This window comes from Schistocerca gregaria, chromosome 4 (genome assembly GCF_023897955.1).
Source record: "Schistocerca gregaria isolate iqSchGreg1 chromosome 4, iqSchGreg1.2, whole genome shotgun sequence".
NCBI lineage: Eukaryota > Metazoa > Arthropoda > Insecta > Orthoptera > Acrididae > Schistocerca > Schistocerca gregaria.
Genome location: NC_064923.1, coordinates 168,556,103 through 168,579,003, shown reverse-complemented (window position 1 = coordinate 168,579,003; position 22,901 = coordinate 168,556,103). Strand labels below are relative to the sequence as shown.

General features: G+C 45.2%; 1 protein-coding gene across 2 annotated transcripts in view; it reads right to left on the bottom strand.

Annotated features, from left to right (window-relative positions):
• LOC126267543 (glucose dehydrogenase [FAD, quinone]-like) overlaps positions 1-22,901 on the bottom strand; it is a 61,186-nt gene that overhangs the window by 23,937 nt on the left and 14,348 nt on the right. For both annotated transcript variants that reach the window (XM_049972847.1, XM_049972848.1), the window contains exon 2: positions 9,595-9,905. In XM_049972847.1, the coding sequence (XP_049828804.1) occupies positions 9,595-9,891 (297 nt within the window). In that variant the 5' untranslated portion in view covers positions 9,892-9,905. The remainder of the gene's footprint in view (positions 1-9,594; positions 9,906-22,901) is intronic.

Genomic DNA, 22,901 nt, shown 5'->3' with positions numbered 1-22,901 from the left:
TACGAGAGTTGAGAGTATTTGTACTAACTTATGAAATGTCACATGACTATTGAATGATATTTTTATGCTTTGCCTTTCATAGTTGCTTATTTCATTTGATATCTGGTTTCCAGCTGTGTTGCAGCATTGGTTTTATAAAATAAAATTAAATGCATTTGCTAATGTGAACACTTTCTGTCAACAGATCTATTAAATAATCATTTTATGATCCACGTTCTTCGAAAAAGTGGCACTTCGAAAGGAAAGAACAATAAGAAGGGATTAATAACAGTCACTGCATACTTAATTTTCTTTTCAACTACTTGGTAATTTTTTGTAGAATTAGCTTTTGTGGTGCACCACTTTAATTATATAGACATTAAGATGTGAATATACATTTCCCTTATCTGCATTGTTGTCTTTAGTGTAATATTATTTCTGCTCGAGCTTTGTCATGTTTAGATATAAGTTATTGTATTTGCTGCTGCTGTGTACCATGCATAGTGCTACTGAATGTCACTTTGTATTACTAGGTTAAGCTAATTTTATTACTGATTTATTTTTCTTGTTTGCTGCTCATTGCCTTATATTAGTTGTAATATTGCTGCCTCTTTTTTTTCAATTTCCATTTTTTATCATTGCTGTTTGTGTTAATTCTTTTGTGCTGCTGCATTGCCTCGTCCCTTAGTTTAGCATCTGAACTCAGTAGCTTTAAGTCAGCTTAAGAGGGGGTAGACTATATAAGAATCTAACTATGATGAATTGGAAGAAAATTATTGAGAAGCTATAAGAAAATGGTTTGGCCAAAAAAGTAGTGTATAGTGGAGAAAAACTATTTTTGAAAGAGGATGTGAGCATAATACAGAAAACAGGCTTCGATATGACTTTTTGGAAATAATGAAGAATGAAGGGAGATCTCTGAGAAGTAAAGAAAGTTTTGTTTGCAAAATACTGCAGTAAAACAAACCCTGCCCTTTCTTTGTGTTATCCCACTATGTGTTTGTGTACTCTTGTGTATTTATTTTCTTCCTGTCTCTGTGTACGGTTTCATAGATTTTTTTCTCTTCTAATACTAAACTACATTCACTATGATGAGATATACTGTTATCCTCAAATATAATTTGCATTAATAACATATTATTTACTTCGTAAAGATGTTTACACATTATTTATTCTGTTTTATTTTAATGCTAATGTGTGAAGTTGATGTTTCAATAATTATTCTGATCTTTTATGTATGTACTTATGTCATAATTTTTGCAACACCGATGAATTTGTTATTTCGATTCTTTTGTAAAGCCTGTACTACTGCAAATGTTCTCTGTATTGTTATGTTGTTTAAAGATGTATTTTGTACCTTTGTTATTGTGTTCTTATGTTATAAAATTGTAATTGACACCAGTTCATCAAATTAAGTAACTTGTAAATTACATTTCACTGCACACGCCTCTGTTGGTCATAGTATATGGACAATATGTGAGAAGTAGGGACTGATAGTTATTGCACGTGTGTTAATAATTCAGTAAGGGACTGGATAACAGTATTGCTGGTTGTAAGGACATTTCAAAAACAATTTTTTTGAGTGCACAAGTGGTGGTTATGGACTTGCTATATTATCTGCAAGACTCTTCAATGGTGATTTTGCTCCTGCACAGTCGCAACATAAGGCTACTGGCTATCTATACAAGGACTACAGTGGGTCTGCACCTTTGATGACCCACCAATACCATTATTTCTACAAGGACTGCAGTGGGGCTGCACCTCTGGTGGCCCACCAATACCGTAATCTCTACCAGGACTACAATGGGTCTACTCTGTGACGACCTACCTACCAATATTCTTTAAAACGTCGACTGACTCTGCTGTGGGCTTGCTCTGTTGTGGCCCATTACCTGTCTGCATGTCAAGAGTCAGCACTGTCTTTCCGTGGGAAGGACAACATTACTTCTTCAAGATTGCATAGAAATCCACTACATCCAAGTGCAATTTCTTGTATTGCTCAGACTTTGAAAAAAACACAGCAATTTTACTGTGATGAACGATCAGGACTGTCTTTATGGACTGTGAGAAAATTTTAGCTTCTGACCAACATTGTATCAATAAGTGTGTGCATTTGATATCTTAGTTATAGTAATTATGAAAAATTTTATCAAATCATTATTGGCCACTGCCCAAAACAATTTGTAAAAATTTTTTGTGGGGGGCATGGGGGCTATGTAAGTAGGCTGTTTAGGTTTTCTTATTGGTAATGCCACATAGCGCTCTGTATGAAAAATCAATGGCTGTGCTGTGCGCAGTCTGTGGCTGGTTTGCATTGTTGTCTGCCATTGTAGTGTTGAGCAGCGGCAGCTGGATGCTAACAGCGCGTAGCGTTGCGCAGTTGGAGGCGAGCCGCCAGCAGTGGTGGACGTGGGTAGAGAGATGGCGGAGTTTTGAAATTTGTAGGAATTGGTGTCACGAACTGATTTATATATTATGACTATTAAGGTAAATACATTGTCTGTTCTGTATTAAAATCTTTCATTTGCTAACTATGCCTGTCAGTAGTTAGTGCCTTCAGTAGTTTGAATATTTTATTTAGCTTGCAGTAGTGGTGCTCGCTGTATTGCAGTAGCTTGAGTAACGAAGATTTTTGTGAGGTAAGTGATTTGTGAAACGTATAGGTTAATGTTAGTCAGGGCCATTCTTTCGTAGGGATTTTTGAAAGTCAGATTACGTTGCGCTAAAAATATTGTGTGTCAGTTTAAGCACAGTCTTGTATGAAGGGGGACGTTTCAAATTATTAACTTAATTCGGCTGTTAAGTATAACGTCCACCCACACCAATTCGCACGGAGTATCTACTTCTACTTGACTACAAGATAAACCACTACTGACAGACACAAACACTCCACCACCAATTCTGCCTAATCTATCTTTCCTGAACACCGTCTGAGATTTCGTAAAAATTTATGCAGAACTTATTTCAGGCTTTAGCCAGCTTTCTGTACCTATAACGATATCAGCTCTGTGCTTTCTATTAGCGCTTGAAGCTCAGGGACTTTTCCAGCGCAACTACAACAATTTACAACTATAATTCCGGCTGTTCCTTGATCCAAGCGCGTCCTGTAATTGCCAAGCACCCATTGACATTTCAGCCCATCCCGCACTTTCCCGAGGCCAACCTAAAAAACCGCCCAGTCCACGCCTCACAGCCTCAGCTACCCGTGTAGCCGCCAGCTGAGTGTAGTGAACTCCTGACCTATTCAGCGGAACCCGAAACCCCACCACCCTATGGCGCAAGTCAAGGAATCTGCAGCCAATACGGTCGCAAAACCGTCTGAGCCTCTGATTCAGACCCTCCACCCGGCTCTGCACCAAAGGTCCGCAGTCGGTTCTGTCAACGAAGCTGCAGATGGTGAGCTCTGCCTTCATCTCGTAAGCAAGACCGGCAGACTTCACCAAATCAGATAACCGCTGGAATCCAGTGAGAATTTCCTCAGATCCAAAGCGACACACGTCATTAGTGCCGACATGTGCCACCACCTGCAGCTGGCTGCACCCTGTGCAATTCATGGCATCCGGAAGGACCCTTTCCACATCAGGAATGACTCCTCCCAGAATGCACACGCACACTGGATTTCTTCCCCTCCTTAGCCGCCGTATCCCAAAGGGGCCCCATTACGCGCCTAACATTGGAGCTCCCAACTACCATTAAGCCCACCCTCTGCGATTGCCCGGACCTTGAAGGCTGAGAATGATCCTCTGAAACAGGGCAGGTAGCTGCATCTGGCTCAGCCAGAGACAGTGACTGAAAGCGGTTTGTCAGACGCACCGGGGAGGCTTTCTGATCAACCTCCGGGGACGCTTTTCGCTGCCTGCCACGCCTTGGAACGACCTCCCAATCAACCACAGGCGAGGGCTCAGCCCCACTGCGGGCAGCAACCGGGGCAACCACAGCGGCAGACCGATCTGGGGACAGATGGGACGAGGTTGACATCCCCGTGATACCCAAGTCCGGCTCCCCACAGTGGTGCCCATTGGCAACAGCCTCAAGCTGCGCGACCGAAGTCAGAGCCGATTGCAGCTGTGAGCGAAGGGATGCCAAGTCAGCCCTCATCCAAACACAGCAATCGCCGTTCCTGTCCATTCTAATCGATGTTGAACAACAGTTACTGAAACACGAGTCCGTGCCTTCATAACGCAAGCGAAACACGCAAAGAATGTATCAACTAACCTGCACAAATGCCTAACGACTGCGCTACAATCTACTGAATTTACGATTACAGTAATTAAAACTTGAAATTGCACCTCCTATACGAAACTCACACGCAATTTAAATAAGAATCTACGAAGTAAACACTAAAGCGCGATGCTACAACTCTCAAATACTATAATACGCCCGAAATATATGAATTAAACAATGCAAGTACCCAAAAACACGCAAAGAAATTAATTAAACTATCTAACAAATAAGTAAGGTAGGGTTATACGACTTGCTGCTGCAGCTGCTTATCCAACGGCGGCAGGGAGCACAATGGCTGTGACCAACCGACACTGGCTGTTCAAAACAAAAACAGAAGACAGACGACTACGCGAATTTACACTATTCAGGTACTAAGGCGCGATGCTACAACCTGTCACATTGCGAGGCCTAGCGGAACGGCGCTTCACAGAAGTAGGGGGACTTCGGAAGACGGAGCGCTGGTGGACAAGCCGTTGTCCATTAATGATGGTCAGCGAGTGGTCAAGATATGGAACTCTGCCAGTGGACGACAGGTCTTTGGAGCTTGTGAAGTGGTATAGTTAGGGACATAAACATCTCCTGAAGCACCTAAAAATCTTGAAAACAGCTGTGACTTACTTTACAAATGGATTCTGTACCATCGTCACCTACCAGCCACGTTGCGAGCTCTTTATGTTATCAAGGAACCCGTAAAGTGAGGCGAGTTGATGGCAGAATAAGCACCGATTGGCCTATCAGTTGTGACATCATGTGGAAGTAACACATGGTAGCAATGTTTTTAGAAAAGGGGAGTAGATGCGATTAATTGGATGGTTGGCGCGAAATCATGCTTATGAAACCAATACGCTCTTGGACGGAACTAGCAACTTTTTCGAGGATTTGTGGGTCCATTACGTTGGCGGGAAGACCACTGAGAGCTTAATTTTTAGAGGCGCGTAACACAAAGTCGATGGGAAGACGAGGCCAGAGGGTGTCGATGGGAAGACATGGACAAGGACAGTCGCGTCTGGGATGTGGAAGAGAGGAGTCGATTGAGAGATGTGGAGGCTAGATTGCGGCCAGATCTCTCTGGTCGCTGGAATAACGTGTCTCCATTCTGTTCACAGGTCATAGAAGTTATGGTAAGCATCGCTTACAGCTCTTGCATGTCATGGAACCTGACAGTGTTAGCTACATTTACGACGTAATTACCACTGGCTCATTTACCAGCGCTTCGTCACTTCTGTAGGATCTTTGGGTGTTGGTTCCAGACAAACTGTCATCGCGACCACTACACTCAGGCTGCTGTACCTGTCTCACATAATTAGATCCTAGATCAGATACAACTCATCCTCTTTCGGTAACGTATCCTACTCAGCGCGTTTGTTGCGAATATGTATTGTGGGGAACATCTTTGTAACGTTCTTGTCATCGAATTGTATTTTAATGCACTGATATTCAAACGTTTTTAATAATAAATAATAGTGTCATTTAAATCTTGAATTCATTATCGTAACGAGTGCCTTCAAATGATAATACACTGAAGAGCCAAAGAAACTGGTATACCTGACTAATGTAGTGTAGGGACTCCATGAGCACGCAGAACTGCCGCATAGACTCGAATAATGTCTGAAGTAGTCCTAGAGGGAACTCACACCATAAGTCCTGCAGGGCTTTCCATAAATCCGTATGATGAAGAGGGGTGGAGATCTCTTCTGAACACACGTTTCAAGCATCGCAGATATGCACAATAATGTTCATGTCTGGGGAGTTTGGTGGAAAGCGGACATATTTAAATAAAAAGAGTCTTCCTGGAGCCACTCTGTAGCAATTCTGGACGTGTGGAGTGTCGCAATTTCCTGCTGGAAGTTCCCAACTCCGTCAAAATGCACAATGGACACGAATGGATGAAAAGTCATATCTACACTTTTCAGAGGTCCCATATCACTCCAACTCTACACGCTCAACACCATTACAGAGCCTCCTACAGGTTGAGCAGTTCCCTACTGACAAACAGGGTCCATGAATTCCTGAGATTGTCTCGATACAGGAACACGTACATCCCCTCGATGCACTTTCAAACGAGACTCGTGCGACCATGCAACTTGGTTCCAGTAATCAAAAGTCCAATACCGGTGTTGACGGTCCCAGGAGAGGCGTAAATCAAGTGTCGTCCGATCATCAACTGGAGAGCAACTGAGAGGAATGAACTGTATAATCAGTACAAAGCATGAATTAAGTGTTAACAAGGAAAAATAAAAGGTGAATAAATCTCGTAGAGAGAGCAACAACGAATTGCTTCAGATCAAACTTGCAAATGTGACAGTAGAGTTAGGAGTTGAAGGATTCTTCCTTGTAGGAACCAAGATAACACAAAACGGCAGAAACAAAAGGGATGATGAATCAGCTAATATTCGCAAGCGGATAGAATGTAACATCAATAAAATGAGCTATAATTGTGTGTGATAAAGATAAGGAAATGAGGAAGACGCTCCAGAAAGAATACATTTAGGGTACAATTTTGCAAGGAAGGGAGACCTGGACTGCTGTAAAGCAACATAAGGAGAATCTGGAAACATTTCAGATGTGTTTCTGTCGCATAATTTCTAAAACTGAGTGTACTAATACAGAATAAGAAGCAACACATACCAACCCCGAGTAAGTGAGGAAAGAACTGGCAGGTTCTCAGGACTCCTGCAATAGCAGCTACGAATAGTTTAATTACAGTAATTAAAACTTCCGGGCTAAGAGGCCGTGGTCCAATAGTAGAAATACTTGTACCTGACGTTTCGTTGCTAGCTGCGGGCAACATCATCTGAGGTGAGTCTACGACTGACGAAACGTCAGGGAGAAGTATTTCTACTATTGGACCACGGCCTCTTATCATTGAAGTTTTAATTACTAAAGACGCCGCCCGTGAATGCCTACACGCTATGATTAGCTTCATTACAGCTGTAAAAAGTAATAGGTTGTAAATATGGGATAGAAACATCAACAACAGAACATGCACGAAACATGATAGAGGATATTCCATCCAGTTCTTTCCTCACGTACTATAGTAAGTATTCATTACACCTTCTACTTTATTCGTTCATTTAATTTTATAAATTATTCGACAGAAAGGGATTAGAAATGCTTCCAGTTTCTCTTTCTGTTGATTTACAGCAGTCGATATCTCACTTCCGTCCAATTATGTCCTCCAGGTGGGTATTTTGGGAGCTTCTTCCTCATTTCTGAACTTTTATCTCACAACATTATAACTCATTTTTTGATTATGTATTCCATCCTATTGCGAATATTAGCTGATTCTCTTTTATTTGGTCGTTCTGTGTTATCTTGTTACCTAGAAAGAAGAATCCTTTCACTCCTCTCACTACTATCATATTCGCAAGTTTGAATTGTGATTTGAAATATTTCCTTGTTGCCTACTCTGCTACATTTCTTCACCTTCTAATTTTCTTTATTAACACTTAATGCATGCTTTGTACTGAGTATACATTTCATTCTAGTCAACCGATCTTCACAGCCTATTTTATATCCGAAAATAATTAACGTGAAGTTGGGAATAGTATCAAATCCGTCGATATAGTGACGACTTAAAAATGTTAGAATCATCTTACACACACAATAAACAAGCAGTTTCTTAGGCTTCATGATGCCTGTCTATGTAGCCACGAGGGACATAAAGAGCTAATGTTAGAGGTGGAAGTTTTGGACAAAAGCATATTTAGTCACGAAACAAAAAATCTCTCATTGCCTATTGCTTTAGTATATATTTTCTGCTTCAAAAAGCAGTTTGATCAAGGGTTAAGTTCACCCTTAACTAATAGCTATGAGTATTTTTTCAATTAACCGCAGTACGATGTTTCATACTCTAAAGTGGTCCTCAAGATACCTGTCGAAGTAACATTCTATTTTTTAGTTACAGTTAGCGCTCCCGAAACACTGCTTCTGGCGATACTGCAGTTGCTCCCAACTTCCATCTCAGACGAAATGTGTAATCATGAAGGTAAAATCCCATGTAAGCTACACAGGATAGGCTCAGAAACCAACATTACAATTTCGAAGATTTTTGAGGAACGTTTACTGAGTATTCTGGTATAATGGACTTATGGTCCCCGGTGGCTCGTTTCAGAATAATTATATTATTATATGTTCGACCTCGGTCCTCACTCAGATCAGACGTTCTGGTATAGCTCTCACGATCAGTACCTTCCATTCTATCGCCGGAGAATCCCTTCACACGCAGCTATCAGTGTACGGACACATGCGTAATCTGCGGGAAGACCTTAGTTGAGGAGATCTTCCATTGGTTTCGGTGAATCCATGCAGGGGTTACATATCGGCTATCTCTTTATTATTAAACCTGTCCATCGCCCTGTGTATCACTGTTAAAGTGCAACTAACACTCCCTGGAAGTAACCGTGAGACAGGAACGAGCAATACTGAATGCAATCTTGAGGCAAAGATCTGTGACCTGCAACTACTTTGATCAAAAGGAGCACGTTTCCTTCAAATTAAACGCACAGAACATGCTGTCGCCATTTGCACAGTTGTGCAGATACTTTCAGTGTGATACAGATACGAAGGTGTAAGAAGGTAAGAAATGAAACCACATACACTTGCTCTGAATGAGGCAGCCGAGATCAAGCATTCCTTACACTGAGAAGATAACCACGGACTACCACCACAATTTTGTTGGTGGAGTTTGGGTTCTCTGTATATGAAGAACCGAGAAAACAGAAATAGGTCATTAGGTATTCGTAAATATGACGCGAAATTCCACTTTTTGTGGAAATGCTTTCCCAGGAAAAAGTATAATATCTGAAAAAAGTAGTTTCCTGTATGGGGGGAAAAAGGTAAGGGAAACCAAATGTGGCGGAAACATACCACGTATACTTTGTAAACATTATAGACAACTGCGAGACAGAATACTTAATCTATGTAGAAAAAAGGATGGTAAATTCAAAAATTTAAGTGTGCGGTAAATGTAAATGGGCATGCAGTCGTTAAGTTTGCCTTTCAACGTGCGTTATCGAACGACTTTTGTTGAAAAAAATCGGAAATTTTTGGTAAGGCCTTATAGGTCACAACTATTGAGGTCATCGTTCCCTAAGCTAACACTCTATTATATCTAACTTAAACTAACTTACGCTACAACGGTTACCCAGCGCGGTCCACTTTGGTTGAAGGAAAAGTTATTTCATAATCGAGAGAACCATCGGGAGTAGGGAGTATCCGCGTTCGTCCCTTCAGTCACAAATTTCACTTCATAATGACTGTACATACAGGTAACTTGGCACCTAAATTTCTGTAATTCATGTGTCAGTTATAGACCGTGCAGAGCTTTGGCTACGTAAGAAGGATTCGAGGCTTAAGGAATGAATAACGCAACTGCCTTAGGTTACATACCTCCGTTGTGATTGAGGGATCACCACCAGCTTCGAGAAGGAGCACATTCCAGCCAGCGACCTCTGACAGTCGACTGGCCATAACTGACCCGGCAGAGCCAGCACCTATGATGATGAAGTCGTAGTCTGTGGTGATGGGCAACTTCGGCTCCGGAGGATATGTCAGCGGTTCATTCGTGAGATTCCACGCCGACTGCAGCACGGAGGTCACCATTCCGGTAAAGAGCATTCCGAACGCCCCGGACCCCACAGGGCAGCTTTGGAGGCCCGATGCATCCACCGGGCACATATGATGCATGTCTGCGACGGTACCTTGTGGACAAACGAGATGCAGGGAATATTTTGAGCGGTCCAGCAGGAGGAATGTCTGTTCATCTTCGGCAATCATTTTCGCTACTGGTGTCAGTTGACAGGAATACCATAACGCTAGAAGGTTTGCAGTTGTGTCACGCCACTGTTTCCTACGCAGGGAAAGGAGAGTCAAAACTGCAGCAGTGGTGTATTTCTGTATGCACTACCATAATTTCATAGTTGAGATTGGCAATGTGCTTCAAATTGTGATGTTCTGATTTCAGAAACAGAAATCAGTCATCATTAAGTGCTAACTTAGTTGCCCAAGAAGACCAGTTGAAACGATGTTAGTAGCACATTTGTGCCTTTACACAAACTCTTCAGCAAACACTCAAATTTTCATTCGTGTGCCATGCATAATAACATCTACAAAGGTTGATGTCAATATAATTTCAAATGGTTCAAATGGCTCTGAGCACTATGGGACTTAACGTCTTCGGTCATCAGTCCCCTAGAACTTAGAGCTACTTAAACCTAACTAACCTAAGGACATCACACACATCCATGCCCGAGGCAGGATTCGAACCTACGACCGTAGCAGTTCCGCGGTTCCGACTGCAGCGCCTAGAACCGCACGACCATCACGGGAGGCAATATATAATTCCAATAGGAAAACGCAATGAATAATAGTTTAAACATGTTTCCATAGATCGTTGCAACACACTCCTTTTGTATTGTGTGTATCAACGGACTTGAGTGAGTGAATCATACTTAGTGATACTATAGCAATCAGTTAATGAAAAGTAGGAAAAACAGAGAAGAAGGAAAGTAAAAACAAAGTATATTCCTGTATATTACAGAAATAGCCTCATACCGAGCTGCGCTCTTATGCTTATCTGTGAATGGCAGTCAAAGAGTACGAATAGATCGTGGAGAGTGAAAACAAGAACTACTATACTTCACCGATATCGAAATGTCTCATGTTCGCTTACGACATAGTGCATGTGTGGCAGACTTATTGATTATCCCGTGAAGTCTTATTTCCTAGTTCCAAATGAGCAGAAAATATGTAGTGAAATAAAACCATAGAGCCACGAAAATATGTAGAAGTAATACGTATAACATTACAGAGGAGCACATCGACATATCATGAAGGAATTCTGCTGAATAGCAAGTAAAGTAATGTATGATTGAAGACGCTGACGTAGTGAGTAAATTATGTGAGGTAAAGTTATCATTCCCAGCCAACCGAAGAATAAAAAATTTTTTCATTAGGCTATCAACAGCATCCATACACTTGGAGAAATGTATGGTGCACACTAACAAATATATTTATTCACAACCGGTTTCGATCACCGATCATCTTCACAGTCGAAAAATATTGTGACAACTTCACATGTCATACAAGCTATTTAACTAGAAAAGACGCCACAGCTGACTTGCAAATGTCAGAAAAAGGTACTTCACGCCATAATACCGGCTTCAGAAAATAGAAAACATTGAATACATAATACCACAGGCAACGGCCTTGGCGCAATGGGTGCACCGGTTACCGTGAGATCACCGTAGTTAAGCGCTGTTGGGCTTGGCCGCCGCTTCGAACATCCAACTGCCATGCGCTGTTGCAATTTTTCGGGGTGCACTCCGTCTCCTGGTGCCAATTGAGGAGTTACTCGACAGAATAGAAGTGGCGTCAGGAATACCATCATAACGACCGGAAGAGCGGTGTGCTCACCCCACGCCCCTCCTATCCGCATCCTCCCTTGAGGATGACACGGCAGTCGGATGGTCCCGGTAAGCCACTCGTGGCCTGAAGATGGGGTGCTCTTACATAATACCATGTCCAGTAAGTGATACCATGTAACAGCAGTAAGGCAGCCTTGCCTGAGCGGTGGAGATGGCACTTACATGCTGTGGATTACAAGCTGAATGTGGTCATCTTCAATTAAATCATTTGTAACTGTGGCTGTAGTAATAACATTACGAATTACTACCGGTAGCATTGACAGTGTAATACGTTTCTGCTGCTAAAAAAACAAATTTATTCCCTTTAATACTGACTGCATCTCTCTTAGCTTTGCAAACATGTCGAAGTCACCAGCTGTTGCGCATTTCTCTTCTATGTCCTGTATTATTTCTAGTGCGCGGTTAACTGCATCGTCTAAAACCATAATGATGTGTACTTAGACCGAACAGCTTCCTTTGTGACTACAGTCGATCACACAGGAAAATCTTCTGCACCTTAGTCAAAGTGTTCAAGACGTGGATGGGCCTGGAAGTCTTTCGGTCTGGTGGGTCGCGATCCTGTGCTATTTAGATGATTACTACGTTCACAGTTATGTCAGGAGCCCTACCTTGCAGTACAATTTCATTCATTACCTCTGTTAGGAAAGAGGTGATCAACGCAACACTATTTTTGAGTGTTTCTGAGTTTATGCGATCTGGATTGGGAGTTTTCTTATTCTTTAGTGGTTTGATTGCTAACGCTGCATCTTCTTGGTCAAATAGGGAAATAACGGAGGTATTTGTTGTGTAGGTGACACGCATTTGTCTGCGTAATTCTGTGTGATGCTCATGGTCATTCGACGTTTCGTCTTCAGGGAGAAGCTTGTTCGGCAGGTATTGTACTGAAGATCTCCAGCCCCTTGTAATAGTGTCGTCTCAGTCCGAAGAGTTGACAATGTTGCCGGCGTCCGTACTTTCTATGTGTTGTAGGTAAAATAGTTTCCACCGATACACTGTTTTTTAATAAAATTTTAGTGCAACTGCTCCAGTAATCCTGTCTGATATTGGATGGCTAGTACTTGTACTTTTGCTTTGTGTCACGATAAAAATCCACTCTTACTTCCCTTTCTTGTGCTGTTTTTGTTTTCTGTTCATGTTTCCTTTTGTCTCTAGCCTCTTTCCTTAGCCTTGTCAAGCTGGCGGATCAGTGAATTTTCTGTTTAAGTGCAAGGTTGGTCGTTAGGACAGTTGTGTTCTTTGAAGCATATCCGTCAGTGTGTATGCTTTATAGTCTACGCTAACATTGCCTGTACGCAGGGGAATTTCCTCAAAAATATCCCTTAATTTTTGCCGATCAGTCTTCTTTAGAAGAAGTCGTTGTTTTTGTTGTTGTCAAATGTGGGTGTTCGTATTTGCCCATGTCTGGGTGCGCTTGTGTGTGTGTGTGTGTGTGTGTGTGTGTGTGTGTGTGTGTGTGTGGAAGAACATGGTGTTACGGTCACTGTCTTTGGCATTATTTATTACTCCCTATTAGTTGACACATGTTACGGACTCCATATTTGTTAATGAAATGTCAATACTGCTGGTTTCTCCTGCATTTCTATAGTATGTTGCTATTTATCCTGCTTCGTTCCGATTACTGATGCCAGTGATCACAGACCAAGAGTGGTCCACATGAGCTAAAATACGGTCTGAAAAAGATTTAAAATTTCAAACTTTTATTCGTTTTAAATGACGAGTCGCTTGTTACACGGGCGGCGCAATGCGACGGGCCCAGTGAATATTGCGTGTGCGTTCCGGGGAAGGGCAAGCGTTTGACGTCACGGCACAGCATGAGTCAGTCAACTGAACGCTTTCATTTGTCTTTCTCGGAGGTGTCAGTAATTCTATTTGGCAACTTAGTGGTTTGACGGCATCAGTTGTTTATCTGTCCATTAGCCCTCAACATTCCTATCAATTTATGTCTTATGCAAAAGAAGTAAGTGAACATGTTCCTATATCAGACTCTGTTAATCACAGCTAGGTACTACAAAACGGAATAAAAAGTAATCAGTGGAAAGCTCGTCAGTTTCTGTACGGATAGCCCTCGAAATATGTTACGATCACACTCCGATATAGGGACGTCATGACAAAACAATCCTTCGGCATTAACAGCGCCTTGTGTCATAAATTGCGACGTCGGCATGTATACCTGAACTATCGTTGTCGGTGTTGGTCTGCTGTCGATTCGGATTAGAACAACCCGGTCACTGAACTGTTCACAGTAACACACCCTCTGCCCTACCTTCCTATTCATAACGAATCCTACACCTGTTATACCATTTTCTGCTGCTGCTGATATTACCCGATACTCATCTGACCAGAAATCCTTGTCTTCCTTCCACTTCACTTCATTGACCCCTACTATATCTAGATTGAGCCTTTGCATTTCCCTTTTCAGATTTTCTAGTTTCCCTACCACGTTCAAGCTTCTGACATTCCACGCCCCGACTCGTAGAAAATTATCCTTTCGTTGATTATTCAATATTTTTCTCATGGTAACGTCCCCCTTGGCAGTCCCCTCCCAGAGATCCGAATGGGGGACTATACCGGAATATTTTGCCAATGGAGAGATCATCACGACACTTCTTCAACTACAGGCCACATGTCCTGCGGATACACGTTACGTGTCTTTAATGCAGAGGTTTCCATTGCCTTCTGCATCCTCATGTCGTTGATCATTGCTGATTCTTCCGCCTTTAGGGGCAATTTCCCACCCGTAGGACAAGAGAGTGCCCTGAACCTCTATCCGCTCCTCCGCCCTCTTTGACAAGGCCGTTGGCAGAATAAAGCTGATTTCTTATGCCGGAACAATGCTGATTATTTTTCAAAATTTAGGCAGTGGCGGGTATCGAACCCGGGAGTGAAGACGTTTTTGATTATGAATCAAAGACGCTATCCCTTTTTTTTCAATTGATAACTATCAACTGTTGTTACGTCTTTAATTTATTACTGTTACTATAATTTCCTTCTTCTTTTACTATTTCATAGAAATGGCAGACAAATCTTTAATCGTTTGAAGCAAATGAAACGTTATACTATGTAAAAATATTTCCAGACGTGGGTTGGCGGCATTCTGTAATACAACGGATTGGCGACGATCACAGCGAGAACTATCGTATTTTTTTTTTTCGTTAAATCCTCGCTGCGTTACTAGTTAATTCTATGGTGAGCTACATTAAGTATTTTACAATTCTGAGTTATTTAACAGATTTTGAAGCTGGATTACGAACGTCCAATATGTTGTATTACGTTTTCGGTATTTCTAACTGATTTACAACTACAACAGAATGTACCACCACGTACAATGTTTGGATTATGTAGTAGACATGGAATCGTGTCCCTTATAACGTGTGAAAATATTCGCTGCGGACAGGATTCGAACCTGTGCGGGGAGACCCCATTGGATTTCGAGTCCAATTCCTTAACCACTTTTTTTTTTTTTACCGATGCCTTATCCATTTTTTTTGAGAATGCATAAAAAAAACAAGGCAGCCATGCGCAAAAAGTTGCCAATAAAGTGAACTAAAAAGGGCCATCTTGCTCGCCGCCAGGAACGGCCAGGAACGGGCGGTCGTCATTACATTGGACATCACCAGCCACCAATCGTTGGAGCGCCCGGGGCCGCTGCACACAGTCAGAGACTGTTTCTGTTACCATAGGGGAATCGTGGAAAGATCACATCTACAAGTAAATGTCTTCTCACACCCGGCACACCCCAGCTGGGTGGTGGGTCCATGAATGACGAACCCAAATAGTTCGCAAAAAGGTTCCGGTAATCTTGACTGTTCGTTAAGACCAGAAACTCGTCGATCATATAGTACCATAAATCGAGGACGTCTTTGTCTCCATCGCGGTATATGTAGTGTATAGCCATTCCTCGTACCCAATTAACCGCATTCATCCGGGTCATAGGGAAATAGACCGCGTCGGGATGAAAGAGTTCTTGGGGTAAAATCGAAACGTAGGGGCGGCGGAGCAGGAAAGCCAGGATCTGGCGGATCAGTTTCCAGCACTCACGCGCGGGGCCACAGTTCAGTCTATGTTCGTCCGTGTCTAACGTCGTGCAACGGAGGCACACAGGGTCGTCAATTAGGTGAATGGCATGCAGCCGTTGTCGGGTTGGAAGTTTCTCGTTAACGACCACATACCACGTCGACCGCACGAAAGTAGACAGGAACGGCGCGTGGATGGCTTGCCATACCCGTGGCCAGTCGACCGTAGGGTGGCGCCGTACAATGTCGTTATCCGGGGTCCAGTGCTGGAGAGCACTATAATAAGTCTTCGCTGTCGGATTCCGTGTCTCCGATATAACCCGCAACACATAGCTATGCTCTACGAAAAACGTTCTAATATGTGACAGCGAGGGCGATAAATGTCCAACTGGTACCGGTGGGTACACCGTACGTGGGGCCACTTCTTCAATCAGTAGGCCGGGGAGACTGGCTGTTGGTGAAAGCCAGAGTCGCCTCATGGAACGGAGATACAGTGCCAGCACTCTGTGCTTGACGTGAGTGAGTCCAACACCGCCTTTGTCGAAGGGTAAAGTAAGCGTAACAAAACGGATCTTGAAAACAGCACCATCGTTCACCACGTGTCCAAACACTGCCTGTATCCTGGAAGCCATCGTGTCCGTTATCGGCAGTACATGGGCGTAATGGTTAAGGTGAGAAGCCATGTACACATTGACGTATTGGGCGCGTTGCAAAATGTTCAATGATCTGAATTTATTGAGACGAGTCTCTAAACGGAGTCGTCGTAAGACCATACGATACGTAAAGGCCGCCGTGCGTTGTATTTGTCGATGGAGTGATATCCCTAAACACTTGAGCATCGGGACCTTTGTCAGAGGTACGGCCAGACCTGCAGGCATTCCTCGTCCTACCTCCATGTAGCGTGATTTCCGAAGGTTGAGCACACTGCCTGCCACCGCCCCGTACTGGTGGAGCCAGGAAAACGCCGTGTGTATTTCGTCACCAGACCGTGCTAAGAACATCACATCGTCGGCGTATGCACCACATCGAAAGGTTACGGAACGGAGGGTAAGTCCTTCTAAGCGTCGCCGTAGTCCGTGAAGAGCTGGTTCGAGGGCAACGGCGAAGAGCATGGCAGAAAGAGGACAACCCTGCCTGACGGACCTGTTGACACGGACGGGGGCGGACCGACAGCCGTTGATCATAATCCTCGTGACAGCCCCATGGATCAATCGAAGCACAACAGACGTCGTCAGACGCGGGACACCGATGTGTTCCATAACAGCACGCAAGAAACCATGGTTAACGCGGTCGAAAGCATGGTCGAAGTCCAGCGCAACAAGAGCGCCTTGGAGGCGGCAAGCTTGCATGAGCGCCACCATGTCTCTATAGGTGCTTAAAGTCGTAAACACATTAGTGTCGCCCCCGAGGCAGGTTTGATCAGTGTGAATGGCCGCCATTACCGTAGGTTTGAGCCTCTCACGGAGCATGCGTGTCAACAGCTTATAGTCAGTGTTTAGCATTGTCAACGGGCGAAAATCAAGAGGGTGGCGGCCTCCGCCGGGTTTGGGCACAGGGATCAAGAGACCCTCAGTAAAGTCAGATGGCACCTGAAAATCGGCGTCCAGGAGTTCACTGTACATCCTGACCCACATTGGGCCCATGAGATCAAAGAACCGCTTGTAAAATTCAAGAGGGAGGCCGTCAGGGCCAGGCGTTTTGTTGGGAGAGCCACGCTACAGAGCCTCTCGCAGTTCTTCCAAAGTCACCGCCGACAAGAGCGTAGCATCATCTTGTAGGTTCCGAGAGACTGGTAGGTCAGATAGGACTTCCCTGACCCCTACATTCATGTGGGACTCCCTCTCGTAAAGAAGTTTATATGACTGTGTGAACGCTCGGACGATATCCATTTGTGCGTCAACGCGTCGCCCATCCTCCGTCTCAACCTCGGTAATGAGCTGCCTCTTGCGTCTTCGGCGTTCTTGAATGATATGGTGGAGGGAAGGTCGTTCACCACGAACATCATCAGTCGTCCTCGCTCGCACCCGCACACCCGCAAGACGTACGGCGTTAATACGAAACAATTGTGCCTTGACGCGTTGTACTGCTGATTGTCGCTCTGGCGACGGCGGTTGTACAGCCAGTTCACGGAGCGCAGTACAGTAAAAATCAGTAGTCGCAGTATACCAGCGCGCTCGGTCGCGTCCATAGCTGACTGATGTTCGGCACAGTGCGGGTTTTGCACACCGTAACCACCATTGAAGTACAGAACGGTAGGCGGGTAAACGCCGGTGGCAATTGCTACATGTGGACTCGACTGCGCGTCTGCAATTTATCTCATCAAGAAGGGCCACATTGAGGCGCCACGGACCCCTACTTCGGCGGACGCGCTGGCGGGGAAGGGTGAGAGTACACACATATGCGAGGTGATCCGTGAACGCTGCGGCCACATCTCAGCGTCGACAACGGCCGATCGTAGGCCGCGGGTGACGTAGACTCGATCCAAACGGCTCGCGGAGTGACTAGTAAAGTAGGTGTGTGCTCGACGGTCGCCGTGTTGGATGATCCAGGTGTCCAACAAGGCCAAGTCCTGTACAAGTGCCTGGAGTGCCGGGCAGGTGGTATAGTGTGGCTCCTGGTCGGATGGGCGGAGCACACAATTAAAATCGCCGCCTACTACCAAGTGGTCGGTATTGCCCTGGAAGAGCGGGGCTATATCTTCGGCAAAAAAGGTGCGTCGTTCTCTCCTTTTGCCAGTGCCTGAAGGAGCATATAAGTTCACCAGACGTACTGTACCAATCGTGAGTGCGACCCCCCGGGCCGACGGTAAATAGGAGACATCAGTGGCCATTATCCCTTCCCGCAGTAGAATCGCCGTACCTCCGCCGCCCACATCTGCAGGCATAGTGTAGGCGTAATATCCGTAGGCATCGAGACAGAGTCCTGATCGGACTTCTTGAAGGAAAACAACGTCCAGATCCGCAGCGCGTAACGTATCCTTCAGCATACGGGTCTTGACATCAGATGTAATGCCATTGACGTTGATCGTGGCGAGGCGGTATGCCTGGTCCATCAAGTCTCGGGAGGTGACCATGGTATGACAGGAGGGCAGTAGTCGTGACGTGGAGCGCCGGTCTTGCGAAGTGCTAGGCAGCGACGAGAGGTGCTCATGCCGCCCTAGGCGTCTGTCGCCGGCCGCGTAGACGCTGCCATCGGCATCGGTGCATCGTCTTGGTCCTGAAACGCATCCTGCAACTCCATCTCCTGCGCCCAGTCGCCCAGGGACGTTGACACCACTGGATCTCGAGAGGCAGACGGAGGCAAGGGTGCATCCCCGGTGTCGGAGCTGCGGTGATCTCCCGCATCCCCATGTGGTCCAGACCCAGCGGTAGTGGGAGAAGACGTCGAACCGTGTGAGACGGTAGGGTCGCCTGTGTCGGCGCGGTGGAGCGGTTGAGGCACCTCGTCATCCAGCGGTGTCGCCTCGGGCTGTTCTACGTCGTCGGTTGTCTTGCGCTGCTTCTTATGACGCTTGGGTGATTTCTGCTTACGCTGCCGCGCCTCTGTTTCCGACGTAGGGCAAGGGGAGGACGCTGCATCCTGTGCTTCAACTTCCATCGCACCGTCGGCGAGCCGTTGTGACGGTGCGCCGGGGTCCGACGAAAGGACATCAGTAGCATCAGCACTGAAAGACGCTTGGGGCTCCGTGGAAGCTACTGCAGGGTCCTCCAAAACTCGCACCAATACAGTGTGGTCGTCATATACAGCTGGCGTCTCCCGTCTCGCCGCCGCAACATACGTAATCGGCAGAGAGGTCGGTGTCGACGGACGAATCTGGTCGGTCGAGGGTGTCTGCACGAGACGGCGTTGCAGGCATTCGGTACGCATGTGTCCCGTCTGGCCACAACCGGAGCAGGTTCTCGGCTGACCGTCGTAAATAATTATTGCCCTGCAACCAGCGATCGTGAGATACGAAGGAATATGGCGATGCAGGTCAATACGGACTTGTCGCACCCCGTTAAGGACAGGGTAGGTGTCGAAGGTCTTCCATTTTTCGGCCGTGTGGCCGAGAACTGTTCCATAGGGTCGAAGAGCAAGGGTGACCAAATCCGCTGGAACTTCAAAAGGGAGCTCAAACACGCGCACATTTTGGATTCCCAATCCAGCACGTTCAAGCGTCACCACACCCACGTTTCCGTCTGAGTGGCAGAACCGATAACCTGCCGTCGAGCGTCTGAGAAGTTTGTCACATGCTTCGTCGTCAGTGAACTTAAGATACACGACGCTGGAGACAACAGATAAGTGGATACCGATCAGCTCGTTAGGATCAACATGTACCACATCGCGTAAAAAACGCTCTACTTCGTGGGCCTTGAGTCTAGAGTACGTTGTGTCGAACTGCAGCTTGATCGTGGCTTTCCGATACGAAAGAGCCATCGTGTGTCAGGAACGTGACGGCAATACGTAACACTAGCGCGCCGGCGCGGTAAACAACAACACACCCGGAAACGCGACACGGAGCGGCCGGGACGTACCGCACCGCTCCACAGCCAAAGGCCGACTCTATCCCTAGACCACGGGTACTCGGATTTCAACCTTGTAGTCCTTGCTAATAACAAAAGAAATCAAGGTGGTCCCTGCTGGGAAAAGGGGTAGGAACCACTGGCATAAATGGATGTGATAAAGCAAGATTCTTGTACATGTGTAATTTAGGCTGTGGTTACAGTTTCAGAACAGAGTTACGATACTTTTGTGACTGTGTGATTCCTATTCACTCTTACAATAAGAGCATTGGCATCTTGTGTCGCAGTAATTGTTATAAGATGTTTGGGAAAGCCTGTAAGTTTGCCGCCACGCATACAATGCTCATGGAGACAGATTTTAGCTGCCTGTACTAAGTTCGGGAGTCTACTCAGTAACGAATACGAAACACCACTAGGCACGGGAAGCGCAGTTAAAACAACACACTAACCGGCAGAACGAAACCACGAATAAGAGTAAAGAAGCCAATCATATAAGTAATACTCAGATCTGGTATTCAGGCGTGTATGTTACTTCGGTAAAATTACGACATGAGTCCAATCAAGTAAACATGTAACTTCCTCGCACATTAAAACTGTGTGCCCGACCGAGACTCGAACTCGGGACCTATGCCTTTCGCGGGCAAGAGCACTTGCCCGCGAAAGGCAAAGGTCCCGAGTTCGAGTCTCGGTCGGGCACACAGTTTTAATCTGCCAGAAAGTTTCATATCAGCGCACACTCCGCTGCAGAGTGAAAATCTCATTCTGGAAACATCCCCCAGGCTGTGGCTAAACCATGTCTCCGCTATTTCCTTTCTTTCAGGAGTGCTAGTTCTGCAAGTTTGGCAGAAGAGCTTCTGTAAAGTTTGGAAGGTAGGAGACGAGATACTGGCAGAAGTAAAGCTGTGAGTACCGGGCATGAGTCGTGCTTCGGTAGCTCAGATGGTAGAGCACTTGCCCGCGAAAGGCAAAGGTCCCGAGATCGAGTCTCGGTCGGGCAGACAGTTTTAATCTACCAGGAAGTTTCATATCAGCGCACACTCTGCTGCAGAGTGAAAATCTCATTCTGGAAGTAAACATGTATCTCGGAAGTGTGTCTAATATTAGCGAAAGGAAGTGAGATTCTAGAGTACCTAAACATAATATTGCCGAACTGTTATTCGCTTCATATGTCTGAAGATGGGCGAAAATCTGATTGGAACTGGTTGTATAAAGACAAAGAATGATAATGTACAGTTGACAAGTATTTCAAAAATAATATTTTTTTCCACCCAAGGTGGCTCTGTAAGTTTATTAGTTTATTATTATACAGTAGCTCCCTTGCCTCAATAATTTCGTTTACACACATTCGCATGCTACTGCCTCTTAAAACGTTTAATGAATTGTGTCTGTGAATTTCCAGAATTTATTAGCTGAAAATGATGACACTAGAGAAAAAATAGAATATGCTTGTTCGATGTGGCTAAAATTTGACGTGACATTATAGATAACGAAATTGTTATGCCCGCCCTTGGGAACTATGGTACACAGGTAGACCTAATTAGTGAAGCCATCAAATGCGACACAGATTGCCAAATGCTACATGACAAAGCACGACAACCAATAAATGTCTGTCCGATAACTAATGTGTATTCTATTGGCCATTAAAATTGCTACACCACGAATATGACGTGATACAGTGGCAAAATTTAACCCACAGGATGAAGATGCTGTGATATGCAAATGATTAGCTTTTCAGAGCACTCACACAAGGTTGGAGCCGGTGGAGACACCTACAACGTGCTGACATGGGGAAAGTTTCCAACCGATTTCTCATACACAGAGAGGAGTTGATAGGCGTTGCCCGGTGAAACACTGTTGCGATGCCTCGTGTAAGGAGGAGAAATGCCTATCAAAACGTTTCTGTCTTTGATAAAGGTCGGATTGTAGCCTATCGCGATTGCGGTCTATCGTATCGCGACATTGCTGCTCGCGTTGGTCGAGATCCAATGACTGTTAGCAGAATATGGAATCGGTGGGTTCAGGAGGGTAATACGAAACACCGTGCTGGATCCCAACGGCCTCGTATCAATAGCAGTGGAGATGACAGCCATCTTATCGGCATGGCTGTAACGGATCGTGCAGTCACGTCTCGATCCCTGAGTCAACAGATGAGGACGTTAGCAAGACAACAACCATCAGCACAAACAGTTCGACGACGTTTGCAGCAGCATGGACTATCAGTTCGGAGACCATGGCTGTGGTTACCCTTGACGCCGCATCAAAGGCAGGAGCGCGTGGGATGGTGTACTCAACGAAGAACTTGGGTACATAAATGGCAAAACGTCATTTTTCGGATGAATCCAGGTTCTGTTTACAGCATCATGATGGTATCCGTGTTTGGCGACATCGCGGTGAACGTACATTGGAAACGTGTATTCTTCATCGCCATACTGGCGTATCACCTGGCGTGATGGTATGAGATGCCTTTGGTTACTCATCTCGGTCACCTCTGGTTCGCATTGACGGCACATTGAAGAGTGGACGTTACATTTCAGATGTGTTACAACCCGTAGCTCTACCCTTCATTCGATCCCTGCGAAACCCTACATTTCAGCAGGATAATGCACGACCGCCTGATACAGAAAATGTTCGACTGCCGCCGTGGCCAGCACATTCTCCAGATCTCTTACCAATTGTAAACGTCTGGTCAATGGTGGCCGAGGGACTGGCTCGTCACAATATTACAGTCACTATTCTTGATGAACTGTGGCATCGTA